This window comes from Botryllus schlosseri, chromosome 6 (genome assembly GCF_051294905.1).
Source record: "Botryllus schlosseri isolate E-star chromosome 6, Bs_hap1, whole genome shotgun sequence".
In the NCBI taxonomy this organism is placed as follows: Eukaryota; Metazoa; Chordata; class Ascidiacea; order Stolidobranchia; family Styelidae; genus Botryllus; species Botryllus schlosseri.
Window position 1 is genome coordinate 20,580,489 of NC_137241.1, and position 21,679 is coordinate 20,602,167.

At 41.5% G+C, this 21,679-nt stretch overlaps 1 protein-coding gene across 1 annotated transcript; it reads left to right on the forward strand.

The window, feature by feature from the left end:
* The first annotated feature begins 595 nt into the window (after window positions 1-595).
* On the forward strand, window positions 596-21,461 carry LOC145441445 (interleukin-1 receptor accessory protein-like 1-B). The gene is made up of 16 exons (XM_080319311.1): window positions 596-1,940; window positions 4,763-4,960; window positions 5,272-5,384; window positions 5,735-5,917; window positions 6,377-6,557; window positions 8,360-8,472; window positions 9,111-9,216; window positions 10,234-10,373; window positions 10,438-10,523; window positions 14,276-14,371; window positions 14,883-15,130; window positions 16,579-16,743; window positions 16,814-16,920; window positions 18,538-18,657; window positions 19,745-19,910; window positions 19,982-21,461. The coding sequence occupies exons 1-16, from the start codon at window positions 1,895-1,897 to the stop codon at window positions 20,029-20,031; spliced, it is 2,118 nt and encodes a 705-aa protein (XP_080175437.1). The 5' UTR covers window positions 596-1,894; the 3' UTR covers window positions 20,032-21,461.
* The last annotated feature ends 218 nt before the right edge of the window (window positions 21,462-21,679 follow it).

Here is a 21,679-nt window from a genome sequence, read left to right on the forward strand (position 1 = left end):
ATGCCATTTCGGAATAGGTAGGAAGGGAAGCGAATTGTATGCGAATAAAGGACAGGTGATAAATAAAGTTGCGATCAACTGAAGGAACTACAGCCTTCCTCGGTCCTTGGACATCGCAAGCGATCGATTCAATTCGAAAGCATGGGCAGAATTTGTCGTTGACATGTTCTCGAATCAACAGCAATGACTCAAATTGATACAAACTTGGCTATACAAGGATCCACGATGCTGATAGTGTTGTCCGATGACGTTAGAAAACCAGCGAGGGACTTTATATCGTTGCGACAAAGTTTTTGTGTGAATAGATACAGACAGGCAACAATAGGTATACACACGGGCAGGGCTCTTAGCTGTGTTCCGGCGGATTCGGTCACGACTTCGTACAATTCCTGCTTACATGTGTCTCCGATTTGATCCTTTCCCGTATACCTTCATCTATTGTGCGTGATATTCTTTTTTGGCTGCACATGTAGACCTAGTAACTTGCTGAATCAAGTCGTTTTGCAGGCAGTTCCGTGAGAATCTAGTGATTATAGACTTTTAATAGCTTCAAGATGGAAATTATTATATGACTTTATGAGTGAGTAAGCAGAGTGGAGACTGATGCCGCTATTATATGACACATTGGAGACGTAATAAATTTCAGATTCGATAGACCGGGTCACATGCATCAATATGTATTTATTCGTCGATGTATCATTGTGTTTTATCATTGGTAACTTCAGCTGCGTGTACAACCCGAAAGTGAAGAGATGTTATATTTTAAATCCAAATCCTCTCAATAATTAAGGCTTTAGAATTTGATCGAAGATAAAATCCAATTATATGATCCATTGCATTTCATGTCAAGACCCAAGTCAACATTCGATACTACCTGACTTCAATCCATTCATTGGTAGCATATAAATTCATTGTAAAATGGGCACTGCATTCCTTGCTTCGTGAAAAAGTTAATCTAAATGCGACTGATATCTCGTGCCTACCTAATTTCAATTGTGAATTTAAAGCCATGGACATTGTCTAATGTCTACCGTCGCTAAAAAACGTCCGCCGCTACTGTAGAGAGATCACATTGACCGTTAAGCGTGCTATATTGAATACGAAGAACGAAGTCATGCTACGTATTTACTCGGCAATGACGACATTCGGGTATTTTCTCTTTACTGGCTGCGCATAGTCAGATCAACAGAACGCGGTGTGCGTCAAATTATTATTTTCTCAATAGCTGGTGTGGCCATGGCCACTAACTGCGATAAGATAATTATATCTTACAAACCTCGTTGCAACAAATGATCAGTTTATTATATGCGTAATTTACGAGCTACTTATGTTAGCTCTGCGCCAGCGGCACTGTGAAGTGTCTAACAAGACGTCAAACACGCGAAGGTGTGTAATTCCAAGTACTTGTGCTTCATGAAGAGCCGAAAGATGGTATGGCGGTGATTCTTCTTTATTACCATCGACTTCGCATCGATTTGTTGCCTGATGCTAATAGTTGTCATCTGTTACCAGTTCACCAAGTACACGTTTGTTGTTGAAGCCGTTTTCGGCAAATATTTTTGCGCGTATGAATCGGCTTACGAATGAACGTTCACAAATACCCCACCACATCAAGACAAGTAGGTCGTATTTTGCTGAAATTCCGATTGTAATCGTGCTTGACCGGCAAACGATGTATAAAGTTTTCATTATGACGTGTTCGAGTTGTTCATGTCTATTTCCTGTTTACAATGGATTCGGTGAAGCGTAGGCAAGTAAATAGCTTCAGACAAGGTAGAATAATGCCTAGATTTGCAGAATTCGATGTAGCGAAGAGTTAAGTAAATCGCTGTCGAAATACTGTGTAAGTGTGTATGCTGTCTCTTAGCTCTATTCAGTACGAGCTACCCGTTTAATGATAGTATCCCGGAAGCTCATCACTAGCGCGCTGGAAGTATATCGTAAGTAAACTATGCGTGATGTATCGCACTTTCGCAATGCTGCTAGTCAGTGGTGAGGTTTACTGTCGAGAACGTACGAGTGCAGCAATGTCGAAATTCGCGATCAGGCTCGTCCCACGTGGTCATGCAGCAAAGCGGTCATGTTGCTACATTTTCGGTCTTTTGATATGGCTCTCACTGAATTGCAAAGTACAAAGTATAGTCGAAGTTCTGAAGGTACACTTAGTCGTCATGCCCGCATGAAAAAGTTTGATACAACAGAAGCAATAATTGCAATGCTTGTTAATTCACAACTGTTGAAATTCCTGTCGTTCTGTATGCAATCTGATTTATGGTTTTAGTGCGAGTGGGTTCTCACCTCTTAACTATGTATTTACGCTACAGTGTCTGCCCTACAGCCGAGGTAAATGTAGTAATGTACCAGTGTTCTCGCAAACTGTTGCAAAATTGCATGTCGGAGAAAATATTATTCTCAGTCGCATACGACTATCGCTTATTAATCACTCCACCATAGACTGCAATTATTCTTTGTTGCCGCAATTGCTATCAGCTATTAGTATGATGGTCGCTATAGTAACAAGCAACATGTGGTTTTAATTCGGACTTCTGGCTATACAATAAATGTGACTGTTTTACAACTGCGTATCGAAATCTTAGTCAATTGCGATAATGAAAAGCTGTCGTTTTGGTTGTGATTTCTTGCACAAGAGCTGCGTACTAATTGATGCAATCCATAAGAGTTGCGATTAGTACTTGTAGGGTCATGATCACGGCTGTAACAACACTTCGTCAGGCCCCCCAAAAAAACTTTGGTCTTGGGCCCCATAGGGTTGTAGACCGAACTAATGGGGGGCTTCGCCCCCCAGACCCCCCTCCGGCGATACACTTTTACCGCTATTCATCATATTCATGGGGAGTTTGTTTAGTGAGTCAGCTTTTGTCGCCTAAGCGCGCGTAGGGCGGAAAATTTCTAGAATTCATGTTTTCATCGGTCAGTATCATTGGGAATTGCATGTATTGTTATCAACTTTTATCTTCTCTCTGCTCACGTAATCAGATTTGCCGGTAGATCTGAGTGAAGTGTGTTTGAAAAGGTAGGACCACACAATAATAATTAAACATCTTCGGTCGTATACCCGTTGGCAGGAACGAAACAGCACCTCGTCAGGCCCCAAAAAACGTTGGTCTTGGGTTCCCGCAGGGTGATAAAACGACCCCCCATCACGTTGTTCGCGTTTGTCACGAAATTATCTGTACTGTATTGTGAGCCAGGGGCGCGAAAATTTTCGATAATTTATGATAAAATCGGTCAATCAGATCGGCGATTGCATATATATTATGCTATCAATTAGATTTACCGTTAGAGCTGAGTGAAGTGTCTTGAAAACGGGAGGGCCTGTAAATAATGATTAAACATCTTCGGGCGGGCGGCAACGTTGATATGACTTCGTTACATGATGTTATTTCGTGACTTCCAGTCTGCTACATCAAAAAATATAGAATCGTCCAAACGTAGGCTTCTAAACTAAGAAACGCACACGATTTCAAATGGGTATTTCATCACTGGCATAAATTTTTTTTTAGCGGGATGGTATTTGTCTTGTGAGGTTCAGATTGCGAAGACAGGAACATTCGGCGCCAGTCATTTAGGCGCCTATGGACAATTACACCTATATGTATTTTGTATATATAACGAAGTCTTCGGTCTGCATAAGGGCATAGACCTTTTCGGCCAAGGTTTTCTCGCTGCCGATCGTTCTGGCACACTTCTTGGATTCGCATGTTATATGGCCTAAAACTTGATTGTATTTCTTGGTGGGTCTTGGCGCGGTAATGGCCCAATACCCAATAATATAGAGAAATAGCTACTCGAATTCGCGCGCAGCGCGAAACAATTTTGAAAAAATTGCGTAAATTTGCAAAAAATACTCTATGATTTATGCTAATTCACGAAATAATTTTGGGCCCCCTCCGAGCTCGCCCCCCCCAATTGGGGGTTTGGGGTGAGGCAGTTACGGTGCTGGTCATGATTTCGCTTCGAATCTCAGCACCGTAAGAACTATAAAGCCGAAGTTTCAGTAATTACAATATGCAGGAGAAAACGGTGAATAGTCAAATGTTGTCCTTGCCACAACGGAAGTAGTGACTGTGCAGTGTGCACGTTTCGTTGCGGTGGGAATAGGTTAGTTTCCCCGTCGACGCTAAATGAGGGAAAGTTTTCATGTCCCGTGGACATTTTGTCGAGATACCCGGAAAAAGGACGATTCCAAGTATTTGCAGAATGATTTATAGTTAGCAGAGATGGAGTATAGTTCAAAATCAAATTAAGAATATTGGTAATGAGTCGTCATCTGTTTCTCCTTGAATAGCAGAATGCGACATTCACAGCAATCACAGGAATGGATGCATCATTCTAGAATACTGTCCGTTTCAAAGGGTTCAAATCCAATGAATATACTGAATGTGATAGCTTACTACGATTGGACAGATAGTGTCGATAAAATGGCGTACTCGCTAAGTAGCATAAGTGCCTATAGTCAATTCATCAGTCGAAATGATGGTACGGCTCGGTATAGGCTGCTTTTGGACACAACTGAATGTGTTTCAGAGCAAGCGATGGCCTTGATGCTGAACGTCCAGAAATACTACGGTGCTTCGCTGATGACACAATGACGACATAACGAGTGCACCGCTTCTCGATGGAAAAGCATCTTCCTAATAACCAATCTTTTTGCACGTTTTATTACATCCCCAGTATAAAATATAGTGCTTACTTATGGCATTGACGATGCTTGGTTGTTATATTCATAATATATTTTCAGAATACGGCAGTGGAGATGTCACAAATGTGAAATCGGATATTTTGTCATCTACCCATACTTCTCTTCGCAGAATACGCATATATACTATAGACATTATGAATGAAAAACACCTGGTATTACCGGCTCTGATAGCCATCCAATTGTGGATGCTCCGGATTGGTCGTGCAAATTTACTGACAGAAGTTCCCGAACTGTTTGGTGAGTAGATTATATGGTTTCGGATCGGACAGCAACGCTTTCCATCAATTTTATTGGAAGCCATTGATAATATTCGGTCCAACTATACAAGCTTATGTATTAGTTTATTTAATATCTAGTCGTATATATCAATTCCGGTACAAACCTAGTCAGTAATAGTATCATACCAATGTGATTAGCAACGCATCTGATAGTCGTCACGTATACGTTATTACGAATGGTCTCTGATTGTAGTGGAATACCTAATTTACCATGTCCATTTATAAGCGTATGACTTGCATACATCAAGTCTAGCCGTATTCATTTTCCAGGACCATGCCATAAGCTGCAGGATGAAACTATAACAGCTTTCGTCGGATTTCCTGTAACAATCGAACTCGACGATTTTCACAAGCATAAATTATGTTCCTATCCCAGTCCCAAGGTGAAATATTATGTTTCGCATTTGCACTTTTGTTCATGCTACAGTCTATTAACGACTTGGCACACTAAAATCGATTGTGCTTATCATAATAAAATTATGACTTGAGGTAACGGCGCGTTCCAATTAGTATGTTGGTTTTATTTCACAATGGTAACTGGCACAAGATGATGAAATTGTCCCTTATACGCGAAGGATAAACGCATAAACCAACTGATTCCTAGCCCCATTGATTTCCGTGCGTACACTAATCGTATGTGTACCTGCGTTGTTTCAAAAGCGTAGTTGTACAAGTAATCTTTATACAACAATATTTCATAGTATCGGTTTCATGGTCCCCTTGTTTTTTTCAGTGTGTTGTACGAGAATTGTCTTCGAATGCGACCGCCAATATTGTGGATGTTCCCGAAATATCCAGTCTAAATGTCTACAGGAAAAAGGTACCTGTATATAGAATTGCCGAGCTCCTTTCGAATACAAGCGGGGGATTCAAGATAGAATGTGGCATACCTATCAATTCGTCAGCGGCGGAACAGGTATGAATTTGTTGCAGAACGTTATTACAATGCCCTTGCGGATTTCTTACTGCTCTTGTGTGCCTGATTTACCTAGGGGTTCACAGCAAGTAGGCCAACAGGTCTCCAGGCCAGGGTATACCGGATACTTTAGAGTTAGCCGTTTCCGTTACTACTGTTACCATGGGACAAAATTCCAAAGTTGCTATTCCATGCTCTATTAACCAGATATTGTGGCGGCTAACAATCGTCTATCAAGAAGCATATAGCAAGCATTACGTGTTCGTACTGTTGTATGGGTATCGGATTTGGGTATGCATTGGAAAACGAACTCTTTCATGTATATTCTTGAACTATTATAATTACGACAATGAGGCTATATCAAAATTTCGAATTCATTGTCGTAATTTATTGGCGAAGTCGTGGTACGTTTAACTGTTCATGACTGTGACTCAAGCCGTCACATTTATCCATCTTTAGACAGTTCCCGAGCTTATCGAAGGGAGTTCGTGTCCGGTTCCAAATGAAGATGCCAAATGCATCACATTCGATGTCCATGTCACGGCGCGGGACATTTCTGTCGACAATTGTACGGGAAGCGTCGTAGATAAAATGGTAAACGCATCTTTTACCAGCGACATACACATGTTGACATGTGAAGGTGAGTGCTCTATTTTGTCACTGTCGGATACGACTTCGTAACGACGGCTCAGTTTAAGGGGATCTGGGGTCCTAAATTGTGCGTAGTTGATCAGAAAAGGATCCAGCCATAATACCGTCCTGCCGGATAGGCCTATTCTACCATATATGTGCTCTTTTCGGGGGATTTTTTGTGTTTTCTCAAGAAAATGGAATGATACTCCGACCCCGAGAACGCTAGAAATGTCTAAATATCCTTTGTCGCGTTTCGAGTTAGTTGCTTACACTTTCGACAATGCTATTAGGCGAGTCGTTGTATTTATTTCCCAAAAAATACTGCAGCCATGGAACATGATAAAATGCTGTTTTTAAAAAGATGTTTCAACATATTGCCGTCACCCCCTACCATTTTTAGTGTTATTGCAGACATTAATCATGGTTTAGTCACATCATTTTACATACGAGTATCAGTAGCAATTTATCTGACGAACGTAACCAAAGTCGTCTCGACAGGTTCGTGGTTTTACAAGCGCGCATGTGGACTGTGGAGTGAACTTCGAACTTAGGTTCCGTTAACGTCAAACTTAGGTTGTGTCGTAAAAATTACGACACGCCTAACATGTAGAAAGGCCCGTTATTATAAAGAAATGGTGTGCACCGATGCAAAAAAAGATACAGCCTACGAGTTCAATCAGTTTCGAGCATTTAGACCAGTGATTCCCAACCGCGGCTCTCTCAGCCTCATGCGACTCCAAGGTAACATTCATGCGGCTCTGATTGACCTCTAAATATGTCACAAAATATAATAGAGGGCAGTCGTTTGTTACTATGAATAGGTGAATGAATGAAAATAAATGAGGTATATTAGTTATGTCTAAAGCCGTCCAAGGCCGCATCTGAAAACCAGGAAGGATAATTCTTGCAGACTATCGCCAAACGAATTGAATACCCGTCAGACAAGGATTTATCTCGAGTTCTGCTAGTCATTGACCTTTATAGTAAATTTAGACACAATTTTAGTAACACCAAAATAACGGCTCATAGTCAAGTATAACTTGTAATAAGTCCATTATTACTGGACATATAATCCCCCGCAAAACTGTGCATTAAGTACTGAAATCTATGAATACTGAAGAGCTATTACATAACAATATAATAGATAATGTTGTAATAATGATATGTATTTTCACTTCATTTCAATATATAGCACTCGCCAATCTGCGCCTATCACTGCTAAAATATCCGATATAGAATCCATAGAACTCTATGATGTGCGTGCTTTTGAATTAGCTGGATGGTAAGATCCAGAGGTTGGCAAGCTACCGATAAATTTTCGTTAAAGTCGCCTATACGTGTTGTCATGCGGCCCCATACATAGTCTGATGTTTGAAATGTGGCTCCGACATCCAAAGAGGTTGGGAACCAATGAATGTAGACGGCTGTGTCTATAATTTCAATGGTAATTCGTCTAAACAATTTCATGATCTCGGTAAAAATGATCAATCCTTATCGGCAAAAGTTAATAAAGCCGCAAAGTATTCCTGGGCTTAATCTGAAAAATAAATTTTTGATTTTGTGTCTATTTTGTAACTACCAATAAAATGTATGGTATCATCAAACTGAAACTGACAAGTTTTTTTTGCTCTACTTGCCGTCAAAAAATGTCCTGTTTTATGCTCGGAGAATATGGTAGACCTACGTTCAAATTTGCACCGTGAATGCACCATGTAATCGTCTTCGTAACATATTTGTTGAAATATCCCGACTTCATTGGTCTCCAGACCTTCTAGAGTAGCACCATCAACTTATCAATTTTTACCACAGCACCGAGGTATTGGAAGAACGAAGGAGATATATCGCTAAAATGGTTTCGTCAGGTCGGCGATCAGTGCTTGACAACATTTCGTGACGTTGTCAGGGTTGTTGACGAATATAAGGTAAGTTGTGTAGTTACTCTGGTGCAGTTATAACGATGTATGAATTGGATATACTGGAATATACAAATATTATATATACATACTCAAACTGAAATGTCGAATGACAGCGCTATGTGTTGCACGATACAAGTCGGGTTGCATTTAAAACAAAAATCAATTTGAGCGAATATGTTTTAAACGTGACACTTGCTTGAAACATGTTTTTCTTATCGGGTCGCGATTTGAGTAAGAAATTGAATTCTACATGAATATTACTGATAGTGATGTAATGTTGGACATTGGGACAATGTGCAATTTGTGTAGTGTGGCGTAGAACAAAATGTGATAGATAGATGATTGACGACATAGAGTTCAAACCATAAATACAGTGAATTCGTGTAGTTCACAAATCTCAAGATTGCCATCGTAACATTGCGATTTCATTTCATCATGACTCCGTTGAAGCTAGATTAGGCTGATGGTTCGAGTAATGGTCTTCACGACAGGAAAAATCACGCTTACCGTCAATAATTCTGATTTGCAATCGCGTAACCCAATCGAGAAATGAAGGAATTGGTTGATTGATGGTTATGGTTATATTATAGATATCCCTGGTCCCTGCACGTCTAGATTTATTGATCACTATTCTACTTTTGCAGCTGTTTTTCAGCGATGCTGGCTTTGAAGACATCGGCACCTACGTGTGTATGGCGTACTTTGAAGACCGCAAAATTATTTTGAAAAAAGCCCACGTCTGCGTCTCTTGTACGTATACAGAACAGCATTTCAATTCAATTAAGTTTATTACCAATTTTATTAAATCATACAACACAGGATTGCGATACAATGAAAAGATAGGGAGATATCGAAATGACTTGGAGTTATCCTTGAAATCAGACACCCATTTGAACTTTTCATGTCGCATATTTAACAGCTTGGGCCCCGCATTCCAGAAACCATATATCAACTTAGCTGCGTCACAAAATATTTCCGACTTAGATTCATGTTCATATGGCTTGACTAGGATCCATATGCCGACACCCTGCACGGTGTGATTGTGCACCACGAGGTACGCTGTAATTGTGGGCCTTCCTACAGTGGTACATTTTAAGTAAAACCCACCGCCCCCTCAGCAACGTCTGACATTATAGATATGGTCGTATTTGACTTGGTTAAACCTACTGATACGACTGTTAAACCTGTATTTTATGGTCCATACATGTAGATATGTAATTATGCGCTACATGAGCAAGTGGGTGCGGATTTGGGTTATGGTTGGGCTAGGACAGGAGTTCTTAAGCCGGAGTCCGTGGAACCATCAGGGGTCCACGAAATAGTTTTGGGGGTCCGTGCGGGATACGCGCAACCGCTCGCAAAACTTGAAGGGGTCCGGGTTCCCTAAATTAATGGCACGAGACTGGACTGGACTGTTGTTCTTTCTCGACGCGACCTACACCTTTGTTCCATTTCACCTACTTTGGTCCACATGATGAAACAGCACAGAGTCATGCACCATATATATGTATAATCACCATACTGACCGAAGTTCTTTTGTAAGCTACCGGCGCCTCACTTACGCTATCCGATCTAGAGGCAAGTTAATGTACATGCAATCATGGATGCTCAACACACAACAATGATAATGTTTTCACACCATATCAATGCCAATTTGACAGCACATCATATTTGGAGCGCAGTGCTCGTTTAAAATGATCACAGAATTGATTTTCACCTCTAATATACAGTCAAATCTGATTTAGCTGAACTCTCTGATAAAAACAGATAAATGGGAGCCTGCCTTGGATGCAGCGGAGCTTCAATGCGGAGCTGCCCAAGTTCCCATCCACGGTGACGGCGAGATCAAATGTGATGTAACCTTATCGGTAGCCAAAAGCGACCCGGGCGATTTCACATGGTCTAAGGTATGTAGAGATATGTAGTAATATATAGGTACCTTGGCATTGCAATGATTCTGTCTGCGACCAGGTGATAGACGGCGGCCGGGAATTGATACCAGTCTGCAACGAGGCTCAAGTCGTTCCGTGGGGCGATAATCGAATAACGTGTTCAGAGTAAGTTTCGATTCAATGCCAATCTTTTATCTATTCATAAATCTGTTAGGTATGCAGCATATTCATATTCATGTCTCCCCTCTTCCATGCTTCCAACCAAAAAGCGGCATATTGGCAATCGGGCGGCGTAACCGTTGAAGTCATGACGTTGAAATCAGTATGATGTCATATTGTGCAAACTCCAGAATTCATATAGTCGGGTATCGCATAGGCTGCTCTTCAGCTTCCTATACCTTCCATTCTGAATGCTGTAGTCGGACATTGCTTTCATATGAATTGCCAAGTGTGGCTGGCGATAATCAGATGGGAGCCCAAGCCTTCCTTTGGTCACTGCTATACCGCGTCCCTACATAGCTTTACAACATACTTGTTATGCGATCTATTCTCGCACATAAGTGAAAGTCGTGTTGCACCGTGACCGTGATAAAATTCAGTGTAACTATCGATAGTGTTATCGTTGCATACACCTCGCAGAAAACTTTGTTGAGTTTGTTGGTTGCGACATTGATGGTCATTTTCCGCTAACCGGTAATTTGAATCTACTTACCAACCACCGGCCGTGGTTGAAACTTGAGCAATCGGCGATGCAGAGAATCGGTTCCACCACCAGTAATCAGGGCAAGAAACATCAATTGCATGCACTGCACAGTGCAATCGCTGCGTGACCGGCGTGTTTCCTACCGATGTCACCCGTTCTGTCACGATCATATCTATGAGGCTCATGTTACAGCTGTTGACACTGGCATACGCCGTGGCCTGTCTGTCGTTTAGTTGCCTGCTGTTTCGGATTACATTGCGATGAAGCGGTATACCATAAATTTACTGATATACTAGGACACAATTCAGTGTTGGGATCAAGTCACTACCTTCGAGTCACGGGTCATTTCGAGTCATTACTCATTTTGACTCGAGTCAAGTCAAGTCAATCGATTTTCAAAGGTGACTCGAGTCAAGTCAAGTCACTCGATTTTGGGAGGTGACTCGAGTCAAGTCAAGTCAAGTCACGAGTCAAGTCACAATTCAAGTCAAGTTGCCTTTTCGAAGCATAGGGCATGATAACTTCAGGGCATTTTGCAAGCTGTCTGAAATACAGATGAACAGGTCATTAATTTCGAACCGATGGACGAATATAGAGTTAAATATACACGCAAGAGGACGCTGTATCGCTCACATATACGTATAACTGCTAGACCACAGTCCATAGTTACCAGCCAAAATAGAGAATAGATACGAATTGATAGGATGCAATACATTACCCATTTACAAATCGAAATGATACAATTCGAGTCTGTGCCAATGGTTGAGGACTATATAAACTATATTCGAATGCAATTTCAATAAAAGAATAGGTTTGGTTAAGGTAAAAACAGAGAATATTTACTTTACTATACTAGTTTACGACAACGTAAGCTGTAAGCTTCGATCACTTTGTTTGCGGTCAATTTACTTGTGAGGGAACAATGGAGGCTCAGTAAAACGCACGATCATTAGATGACTGGTCGCGATCATGGGCTACACAAGCGTTTCGCGAACAATCCGAACATATGCAAGATTCAGTGATCTTTATCGACACCGATTACTTGATGACTTGAAATTGACTCGCGAATTCTTCTCCGAGTCACGAGTCAATCCACATTTCTGATACGACGAGTCAAGTCAAGTCAAGTCATTTTAGCAAAGTGACTCGAGTCAAGTCAAGTCATTCGAAAAAGGTGACTCGATTCTGACTCGAGTCAAGTCATGACTCGAGTCATCCCAACACTGGGACACATACATCACCAACATCTCCCAATGTCATGGTGAAGTTCAAATCTACGTCTGCTCCCTCACGGCAGTTATACGGGATATTTTTTATATAGGAATCACAACTGTAAAAAGGAGGCTACGTCATGACAATCATCCGACCTATGTATTGACCGGCCCTATCAGTTATCACTATATTCAAAACAGTCGTCCGATGGTACCTGACGCAAATAATGCGGCAGCAGATCTCTCTTGGCATCAAGGGGTAGTTCGCACTTGCGGCACTGCACGTTTGTATAGAGCAGGGGTCGCGAATCTTTTTCGTCAAAGCAGTCATATTGACCCTATATTTTCAACTGTAATTCTGAAAGAGCCATATCAGGATTCCAAGTGACTCTTACGTCATAATCGAAGAATGATAACGTCATTGTGGCACGAAGTTCACTACTTACGATTGGTCGTGTGCACCATATTTTATGTGTATGCAAGTAATGCAACTATACACTGATGCAATGTTGTAACGCCCGCAGTAATGATGACAGTAGCCCGACGTTAACTGATATCATTTGGTTAACATTACTTCTCAATCATCAAACTTGGCGACGGCAGCATGACGTTGCGCAAAAAGCCCAATTTTGAACGACAGTGCGAATAAGCTAACTAATAAACTACACTTTGGATGGTTATGTTTATAATTTGAATTTGTAATTGGTATAGTGACACTTCCATTGGAGTTCGTTTCGTGATGCTGATCACGAAGACAATGAGCATTTATACTGCATTGTCATTCAACCTTGGCCATGTCTGCTTTTCTCTCTGATTAATCAACGCGTTGCACAGACAGACAGACAGACAGTTTTATTGAACAAAATTGCAATAAAAATATAATACGTGCTGCAGCGATACGATCAAGATTTCAAGGCGTGTAATATTGGGGAGACCGATTATGATATTGGATATAATATTGACGGCAACTTTGTTTTTACCATTATGGAAACTTTGTGTCGAATTCGACAGACTCGATATGGCCAATGCATACCGTTAGATAACTTGAAGGTACCGTACTACCATAGTGTCCTATATGGTGTGGACACAGCGACGGAGAACGGCTCACTGCATTTGGGTTACGTCATCCTTTCTATTTTACCAAAGGCAACTTTACGGCCATTTTTGACCGGCTTGCCGAGCGCAAAATTCGATAAAACGGGTTTTCATTATTTTCCTCTGTGGGTTTCATTTGAGACGTGCTGCTCAAGCTGCTCAAGCTGGAATATTCAGATTAACTAAAATCTGCCCTAAAAAAACTCTGTGTTATGTTGATTTATCAAAATTTGTGTTAGCTTTTTCCATTTTGAAAACTTATGTGACATGTTTTGCAGCAAACTATGGTCATAATATTTCGTGTTCGGCACATCATTTGGCGTGCCATGAAAAATCATCTCGCGCGCTGCAAATGGCACTCGTGCCGGGGTTTTCCCGCCCCTGCCCTAGTGTCTCATAAAACAACGGCTAAGAACCCATACCGGCTAAAGAACCCAATACCATTTCGGCTATTGATCTGCCTAATCGCCTGAAAAAAATAATGGCGTGTCATAACAAGTCACATGTATGAGTTTTGTGAGTCTTGACCTGTTGGGGAACCCCTATGGGACTGTCTCGCAGAACCCCTGCTGTTCCGAGGAACTCCGGTGAAGAACCACTGTTTTAAGATGTTAACAAGGCGTTTCTAAACCCCTGACCCCTGCACATGCTACTGCTGTCACCTCATAACGACGTATCTCGGCTGCCAGAAGAATAGTGATTTATCAAAGTGGAGTAGTGGGAAATGTATCAAAGATCTATATTTTATCATCAAAAGAGCCATGGGTCCCCGACCACTGGTATAGAGGATTGATTAGATTTAGGTAACTGAGTTTGTTTGCTATCATGGTATATTTATCACACTTTCCCTCTACATTTTCCCAATTTTTCGCACAAATTTGAATGGTGTCAATCGTTTTTCTCCACAGAATAGGCTCGATCGAAGAAGACCATTGCTACCGAGCCGCTCCCACGAACCGCTCCCACGCGCCAACCGATATCCACACAATCACATTAAAAATAAGGTAGGAGCCGTTTCGCCAACAATTTTCGAGTGCTGTTACTTATCATGAAATGACTAAGTAATTTTGATGGTATGTCATTTGCTGATACATCATTGATATCGTATATTTAGAAGATTTAAATTTCACGCAGCTGATTATCACGAAATTCGACACCGGCATCTGTGTAGTGCACCCGTTTGCACAATCGAAGACATAGCAGTCTCTGAAGGGGATTATATTTTACCATGTTGTGTCTATCTACGTTAACCAAAAGTCTGCCGAAATACGAAATATACTTTACAATCTGAAGTTGGCGAGGATCCCAAATCGTTATTCCAATGTGTAGCATTTGAAATACCCGTTCGGAACAACGCATTCCATCTATACGTAGATAGCACACAACCACAATAGCGGTGATGAGGAAGATTCGGCTTTATGAGGGATTTTAATAAGTAACGTTAGCGGTACTTTATCACCAGATTTCTTTTTCTGAAATTTCGCGATTCCAAACACCCTTTGCGTCTATTCTCAGACATATGACCGAGGGAGACTTTGGGGAATACCGTCTGGAATATCGGCCTAAAAGCTATGGTGGAAACGCGCTGATCGCGAACGTAACGATGCAGCGCGACGTGAGACAGGCCAGCAGAAACCGAATAGCGGGAATTTCAGCCGGAGTGCTGTTACTCATCCTTATAGTTACGCTGGTCGTTCTATGCGTCGCGATGAAAATGGATATTCTGTGGTTTTATAAAAGGCACTTTGGACCTTGCGAAACAGGTATTTATCGTAAATATCCGGTTTGCGGTATGACGAATTGTGGTGTCAACCGAAAGCGATCGTTGGTTTATCATCATTAGCGAATGTATGATTCCACACCACACTCATCCCTATTAATGTAACGAGCATGCATTAAAATGCTCGGCGCTCGCCACGGACGCTTGATTGGTTGCAGCGATACCAACCGTATATGACACGTAGCCCAGCTTGAGTCTATATCTTCGGACGACAGTCGATTGTAAATGATTAAATACAGACTGACTTGCTTGAATTCATACCTTATATACCAGATCGACTGTATTATTTGATCATCTGTCTTAACTGCTATGTACAGAGCGGCTCTCTTGGTACTCATACTACTAGTATTGCAAAGATTGCTGCGGAGTTCTTTAACATTAAGCACCGGGTTTGGAGTCATGCTCTGATAGGGACCCGCGTGAACATGCTATTTCATTAGCGGTTCGTGGGATTTCACACACACATTACCGCACTTTTGACACGCGCAGTCCAAACCCCGCACGCTGTCGATTCTGCGCCGGGGGCTTTCGCGCAGACATTTGTGGATGCTCCTACACCAGGGGTGGGAAAACTACGGCCTGCGTGCCACATGCGTCCCGCAACACCGTTCTGTGCGGCCCGCGAGAGTCTAAAGAAACTTATTAAAAATATTGATAAAATTCGTACTAAAAATCGAATGAATGCAGGGACCTGATTAAACTTTTTTTAAGTATATTTCACCGTGATAATTCTAAGGCATTGGTTCTCAACCTGGGAAGATGCGTGCCCCTTGGGGTCGTGAAAGCATCTGAAGGGGATCGCGAAGCTGAGCTCAACTGAAAATTTTCTTTCGCGCTTCGCGCGATTTACTTTCAATTCATAATAATTGTTCTGTATTTAGTATGAATTTCATATTTAAAAATCTCTCATCAATAGTCGTAACCTCCCATGCCACCAAACTATCCGTTAGGTTTGCTATAGCATCCTGGTTGCGTTTTGTGATATGACGATAAGGGGGCGCGAAATCTTTCACCATCATAAGGCGGGTGGGGGCATGTCTTAAAAAAGTTCGAGAACCACTTTTCTAATGTCAAAACACCAACCTTTTGGATATATATCGCATGGCTAGGGCGGGTTATGCTTTTCTGTACCTCCCCAGAAGACGCAACAAGGTATTACAGGTAAACGGAGTCCGCGACGCCCTTGGGATATATCTCCGTAACGATTCATATATTCGACTGGTTTTCAAACAGCGGAATGGGCGAAAAAGCAAAATTTGGTACCAGAAAAACTGATCATGTCATTTTCACCTTACGTTATGGTGTACGTACATCCTGTAATACATCATTGTCGACCACGTATTAACAACAGTATACTAATCACAAACACATCACTAACGAATATGTAAGATCTAAACATCGACGACAAGTATTAACCCTCGCGCGTTTCAGAATTACTACCTTACACGGCCTATTTCGTTTACCACTACGACGCCACTAAGAGCAAAGACGAATCGATGCGCAAATTGAGAGCGCTGATAAGCTGCATGAATAGTTACATGGAGAACTACGGCGGGACCATTTACGACGAACAGAAAGATGTCCCACTCAACCAGTGTAAGAATCCAGCTTCGCTACCGCTAGATGGCGAGATATATCTATATAAGACATGCTTGTATTTCGTTAGACGACGCGGAGAATGTCATGGCCGTGCAAAAGGAATGTAGCAGGGTCGTGCTGTTTCTGTCTGCCAGCTTCGTGACGGACCACTGGAGTCGATATGCTCTGTACTCGGTAAGCTGCCTTGTAAATGTTAATATCAGAAACAAAGATACCATATGCACGTTTCCTTGTCTGATATACTATTGCTGCTTGCGAGCGGGAACGGGCAAAAGGTATCACCGATGGAACATCTTACTTCTACTTTCACTTACCTTCCAGCGATGATTACGTTGAACGCATCTGGTATTGAACCAGATGACTCGATGTGGACTAATCACCGTTGGAGTGCTTATCATACTCTCATTAAGTAGGGTTACCATATCTTGGAATCGGGAAACAACGACGCGTTTTCAGAGTTTTCAGACTTACAATACTGGACTAAAATCCCGAATAAATGGTAAATTTACCACGAAATTGTGGTTGGTTGACTAAAAAAGGCCAAATTTCCGGCTCAACTCGAGAAATACAGTTTTTCTTATTTTCCGTTGGTTCACTAAACGTAGGCTTACCATATTTTGGAAATCTAAAAAGGGGACACTTTTTCAGAAATTTGCAACTTGCAAAACCGGAGTAGAATTCTCAAAAACCGGTGAATTTTTCCCACTTTGCGATCGGTTGACTAAAAAAAAAGGTCATCTTTTCCGCTCAGAGCTCAAAATAACGTTTTTCTCTCCACATTGCCAGGTGGATGACTAAAAAAAAAAAAAGGTCATCTTTTCGCTCAGAGCTAAAATCACCGTTTTCAGTCACTTCTGTGCTAGTTTGCGGCATATCACTCGCAATTTGCTCTAAATCTGACCTAAATTTTCAAAAAAGAGGACAAAATCTCAAAAAAGAGGACAAAAGGGCGTCCTCCGAGGACACTTTCAAAAAAGTCAAAAAAGAGGACAAATCCTCTTAAAAGAGGACGTATGGTAAGCCTAACTAAACGTTGGTTGACTAAAAAAGGTCGTCGCTTACGTTCGCATAACGAATTTCCTGTTCAGCGTCATTTATATCAAATTTCACTCAAATCTATCCGTCACCTTCGCTCTAAAAGCTGCAAAGGAGGACGAATTGACAAAAATGAGGACATTTAGGCGTCCTCGGAGGATATTTTCAAAAACCCTAAAATGGAGGACAAATCCTCCTAACGGAGGACGCGTGGTAACCCAACTATTAAGCGATATGGTTTCGATTAGAAACACCCAATGACTACCAACTAACTTGTGCGTCGATTCGTACATAGGTCTACTTCAAGCTGTCATCATGCATAGTATATTATATGCGCGCTGAACACATGCATTTAAGGCATCGTCTAATTACTTCAGTTGGTAACACAACATTCAAAACAGTGATTTGATACGATTCGGTATAGTGGATATTGTAGGTCGATTCGAATATTCTATGATTCGATATGGCTCATCCATAGTTGTGTACTAGAATATTCGGTAAGGTTGTTGACTAAATTTGGTTTCGTGACACAATGGAACCAACCGGTTTCACTTCCTTATAAACCCGTCTACCTTTGATCCGCGAGGAAGCAGACACGCAGGCGATTGTATTTTAATGTCTAATCTAATCAACTTCCCGTGATTAGATTTCGAATTCAGTGTATGCCCTAATAATTGCGTAGTCGTCGAAATGGAAATGATATGAACATCCTGTCCCCACGTAAACATCGCGGCGTTGAAGATTTCTCATTCGCAGACACTGGAATCAGTTATACGAGAGGGTAAGAAGATCATCGTGATATCCACTCCTCAAACGAGGGCGGCGATGAAAAGAATCGACAAAGAGCCGAGAAGAGTTTTGGAAATGGCGATGAAGGTATATAGAGTCATCCTTTAACGCGACACGTCTTCAATACTCGAGCTTCCATCGTGTAACAATAAACCAGTTTTACGTCGTTTTAATAAAATATATCTGTGAGCTCATATACCATTCGGCACTCATCAGAGACGGTGGTAGAACACGACCTGAAATCAAATCTCCTTACGTTACCACGATGATCAGTTGCGTGACAGTCCATTTGGTCCGTAAATGAATCCGCCATAACCAGAGGGGGTCAGTAACGACGTACATATTAGAGAGAGAGAGAGATAGACTTGCTTTTCACTCACTTGTAAAACGCTACTTCTCCTTGTAATTGAGCAAAAATTCCGATGGTACCTTTAACTCTACTTAGGTGCCAACGATGAATTGGTCACAGCATTTTGGGTCTAGGTATCAAAACTTACACGACTTGTCATGATAGTTCACGGCGTGACCGCATCAGCGGTGTAGCTACGGAAGCACTAAATCACTTCGACAACTTGGCAACTCGGACATTTTGATTGTTGCGCAGCTGGGAACAGGGTACTACTACTACCTCATAAACAAAATCTCACCCACAAAATTGCGACCTGTTGAATTTGTGGTCAATACTGTCATAGCACTCCTTTGTCGAAAACTGTGCCGTCGGCGTTTACTAGCCGGTCGTCCGGTGAGTATTATGCGTAGGTATATACATTCCACAGTTGTCTTACTGAGCGTTTTCGCCCAACGTTTAAACTATGAGATTTTAAATTCCAACTTTACGATATACTTTCACGCATGTGAGTACGCAGCGAAAGGAACTATGCCCTCTCGCAAATTCGTGAAACTTTACCGACACGTATTATGACTAATTTAAATGCACTCCGGAAGGCGCGGAAATTCCAGATGCCGTCGCGCGTTACAAGTATACGATACGTTGTTATCAGCAACTTTTACATTCCGCCGTCATTATGCGACCTCGTGACGAATTATTTATGATTCCGAACGCTGTTTACGCTTGTTTTCATGAGTTTTCAAAAACATCTAATGCCGACGCTATGTCCAAATCAAACTTTGCCCTATCGCGCATATTTGTTATACGGCCGTCGCTGTTTTGCAGAGGAACGCTACAATTCATTGGAACGGAAAAACGCCTCTATGCCGGAGATTCCTTCGCCGGCTCGAGTATGCGCTTCCGAAGTACGGAAAACCTGACTTGAACAGGTTCTTGTCGAATTCTTCACAGGCCTACCTGACGCAGCACGGCGGATCGCCTGTTAACACATGTAAGGATTGCAACACGCGTTCTATTTTCACACCGCGTCACATTAGATATAACGACGCGCTTAATTTGCAGTTCAAAAAGCGGAGTACAAGAGCGGAGTGGAAACTCTTGGTATCGCGTAGCCGAAGCAGGTGCAACCGTTTACGACCGTAACGCCTCAAAGTGTTCGATTGCGTTTTTTTCGCAATATTACATATACCTCGCGGCAGCGTTGGGATTCGTGAGAATCGGGCGAGTCGCGCGCTTTCCCAATTCCTTGTCCGCAATCTGCATTTGCGCGATTTTTGTCACAAGCACTTGTTTCACTGCTAATCCGAGTTCGTTGCGTATGGTTAGTTTCATACGTAAACATATGCTATGCAATATCTATTTCGTATTCTTAAACGTGAGTGTATTGTACTAACGCGGGATGCTTGCGAAATGCGATGTATGTGCGGCGTGATAATTCTTTTCCGTTTATTTGAGTTCGGGACACTGGATACGCTTTGTCTGATTGTCTATACGGCAGTAAGTGACTACATAGAGTCGAAAATGAGATTGAGCAATGTCACAGAATCCGTGTTCGCTACGTTGTTGTTGGTGAGACACTTGAAATATAATATGCAATTGAATAGTATTCATATTGTATAATAAACCCGTATAATTCAATTTCGAATTTAAAATTATTCGGGTTTATTTCAATATGAATATCCTATTCTGTTGGCGCCTATTAAACAATAAATTAGCTGCATATCAGCTGTTGATCATTCGCACAGCCGTCAGTGATTAGGTACAAAGAAATGCACCGCGGTCAATAATGCCTAATATAAAATGATATTGCAAGAACTCACATTTCAGCACAACGAGGAAATACAATCAAGTCTCAGAAATCATCAATGACGGTTACAGCACAATATACGAATCCAGTAGTCACCATATCTATGGATTCGTGAGGGTTGGTCCTTGTTGAAATTATTTTGCCCCACCAAACCCCTCATCCTGGCTACGTACACGATGGCAATGTCTATACCTAATAAAAGCAAAGACCATGCGGTCTACTTCCATAAATAAAATCACTCTATTTACATATATTTATAGATCACGTGTGATTATTCAAGTTTTCAACTACTTCAGGCGTTTTCTGAAATCATGCACATGCGCCACTATCGCTTTCACGTGCGAATCTTTATAAAGGTCCAAAACTACCTCCTCACCATGAATTTCCATTTTCCATCAAGAATAAGTTTGAATTCCATTGATACGCCGACCGTACATGTTTTCATGCTATAACTTGCAATGCACCGATTGTTAGACATTATAACGTTGACATTGACATTTGATATTTTGCATCGTCGATATATCTGTTCGGTTTATGTGTCCATGCGAGCTAATTTGAAATATATGACAGCCTTTTCATTTGATGCACAATGCAACTTGGTGTGACAACCGCTCCTATGGCCTTAATGAGTGTTTGTATGTTACATTGTTAGAAGACGTATTCCAGAATTCATTTATTACTGCCGTATCGTATATACCGGATATCCACTTTAAATATATTTGATACTGTTCCTTATCTTGGTTTCGTTTAAGTATGAACTGACTTACGTCTCGACTCGACCATCCAGGGTAAAGAGGGTTATAATATATGACGTGGTCCAAACAAATTTCGTCGAGTTCTGACAAATATTTTAAATTTAAATTAAATAAATAAATAGAATTTCCCGTTTAGAACTCTCAGTCTGATGCGCATCTGCCATTGAGCAGTTTTGCTACTCAACTACAAGCACAGGC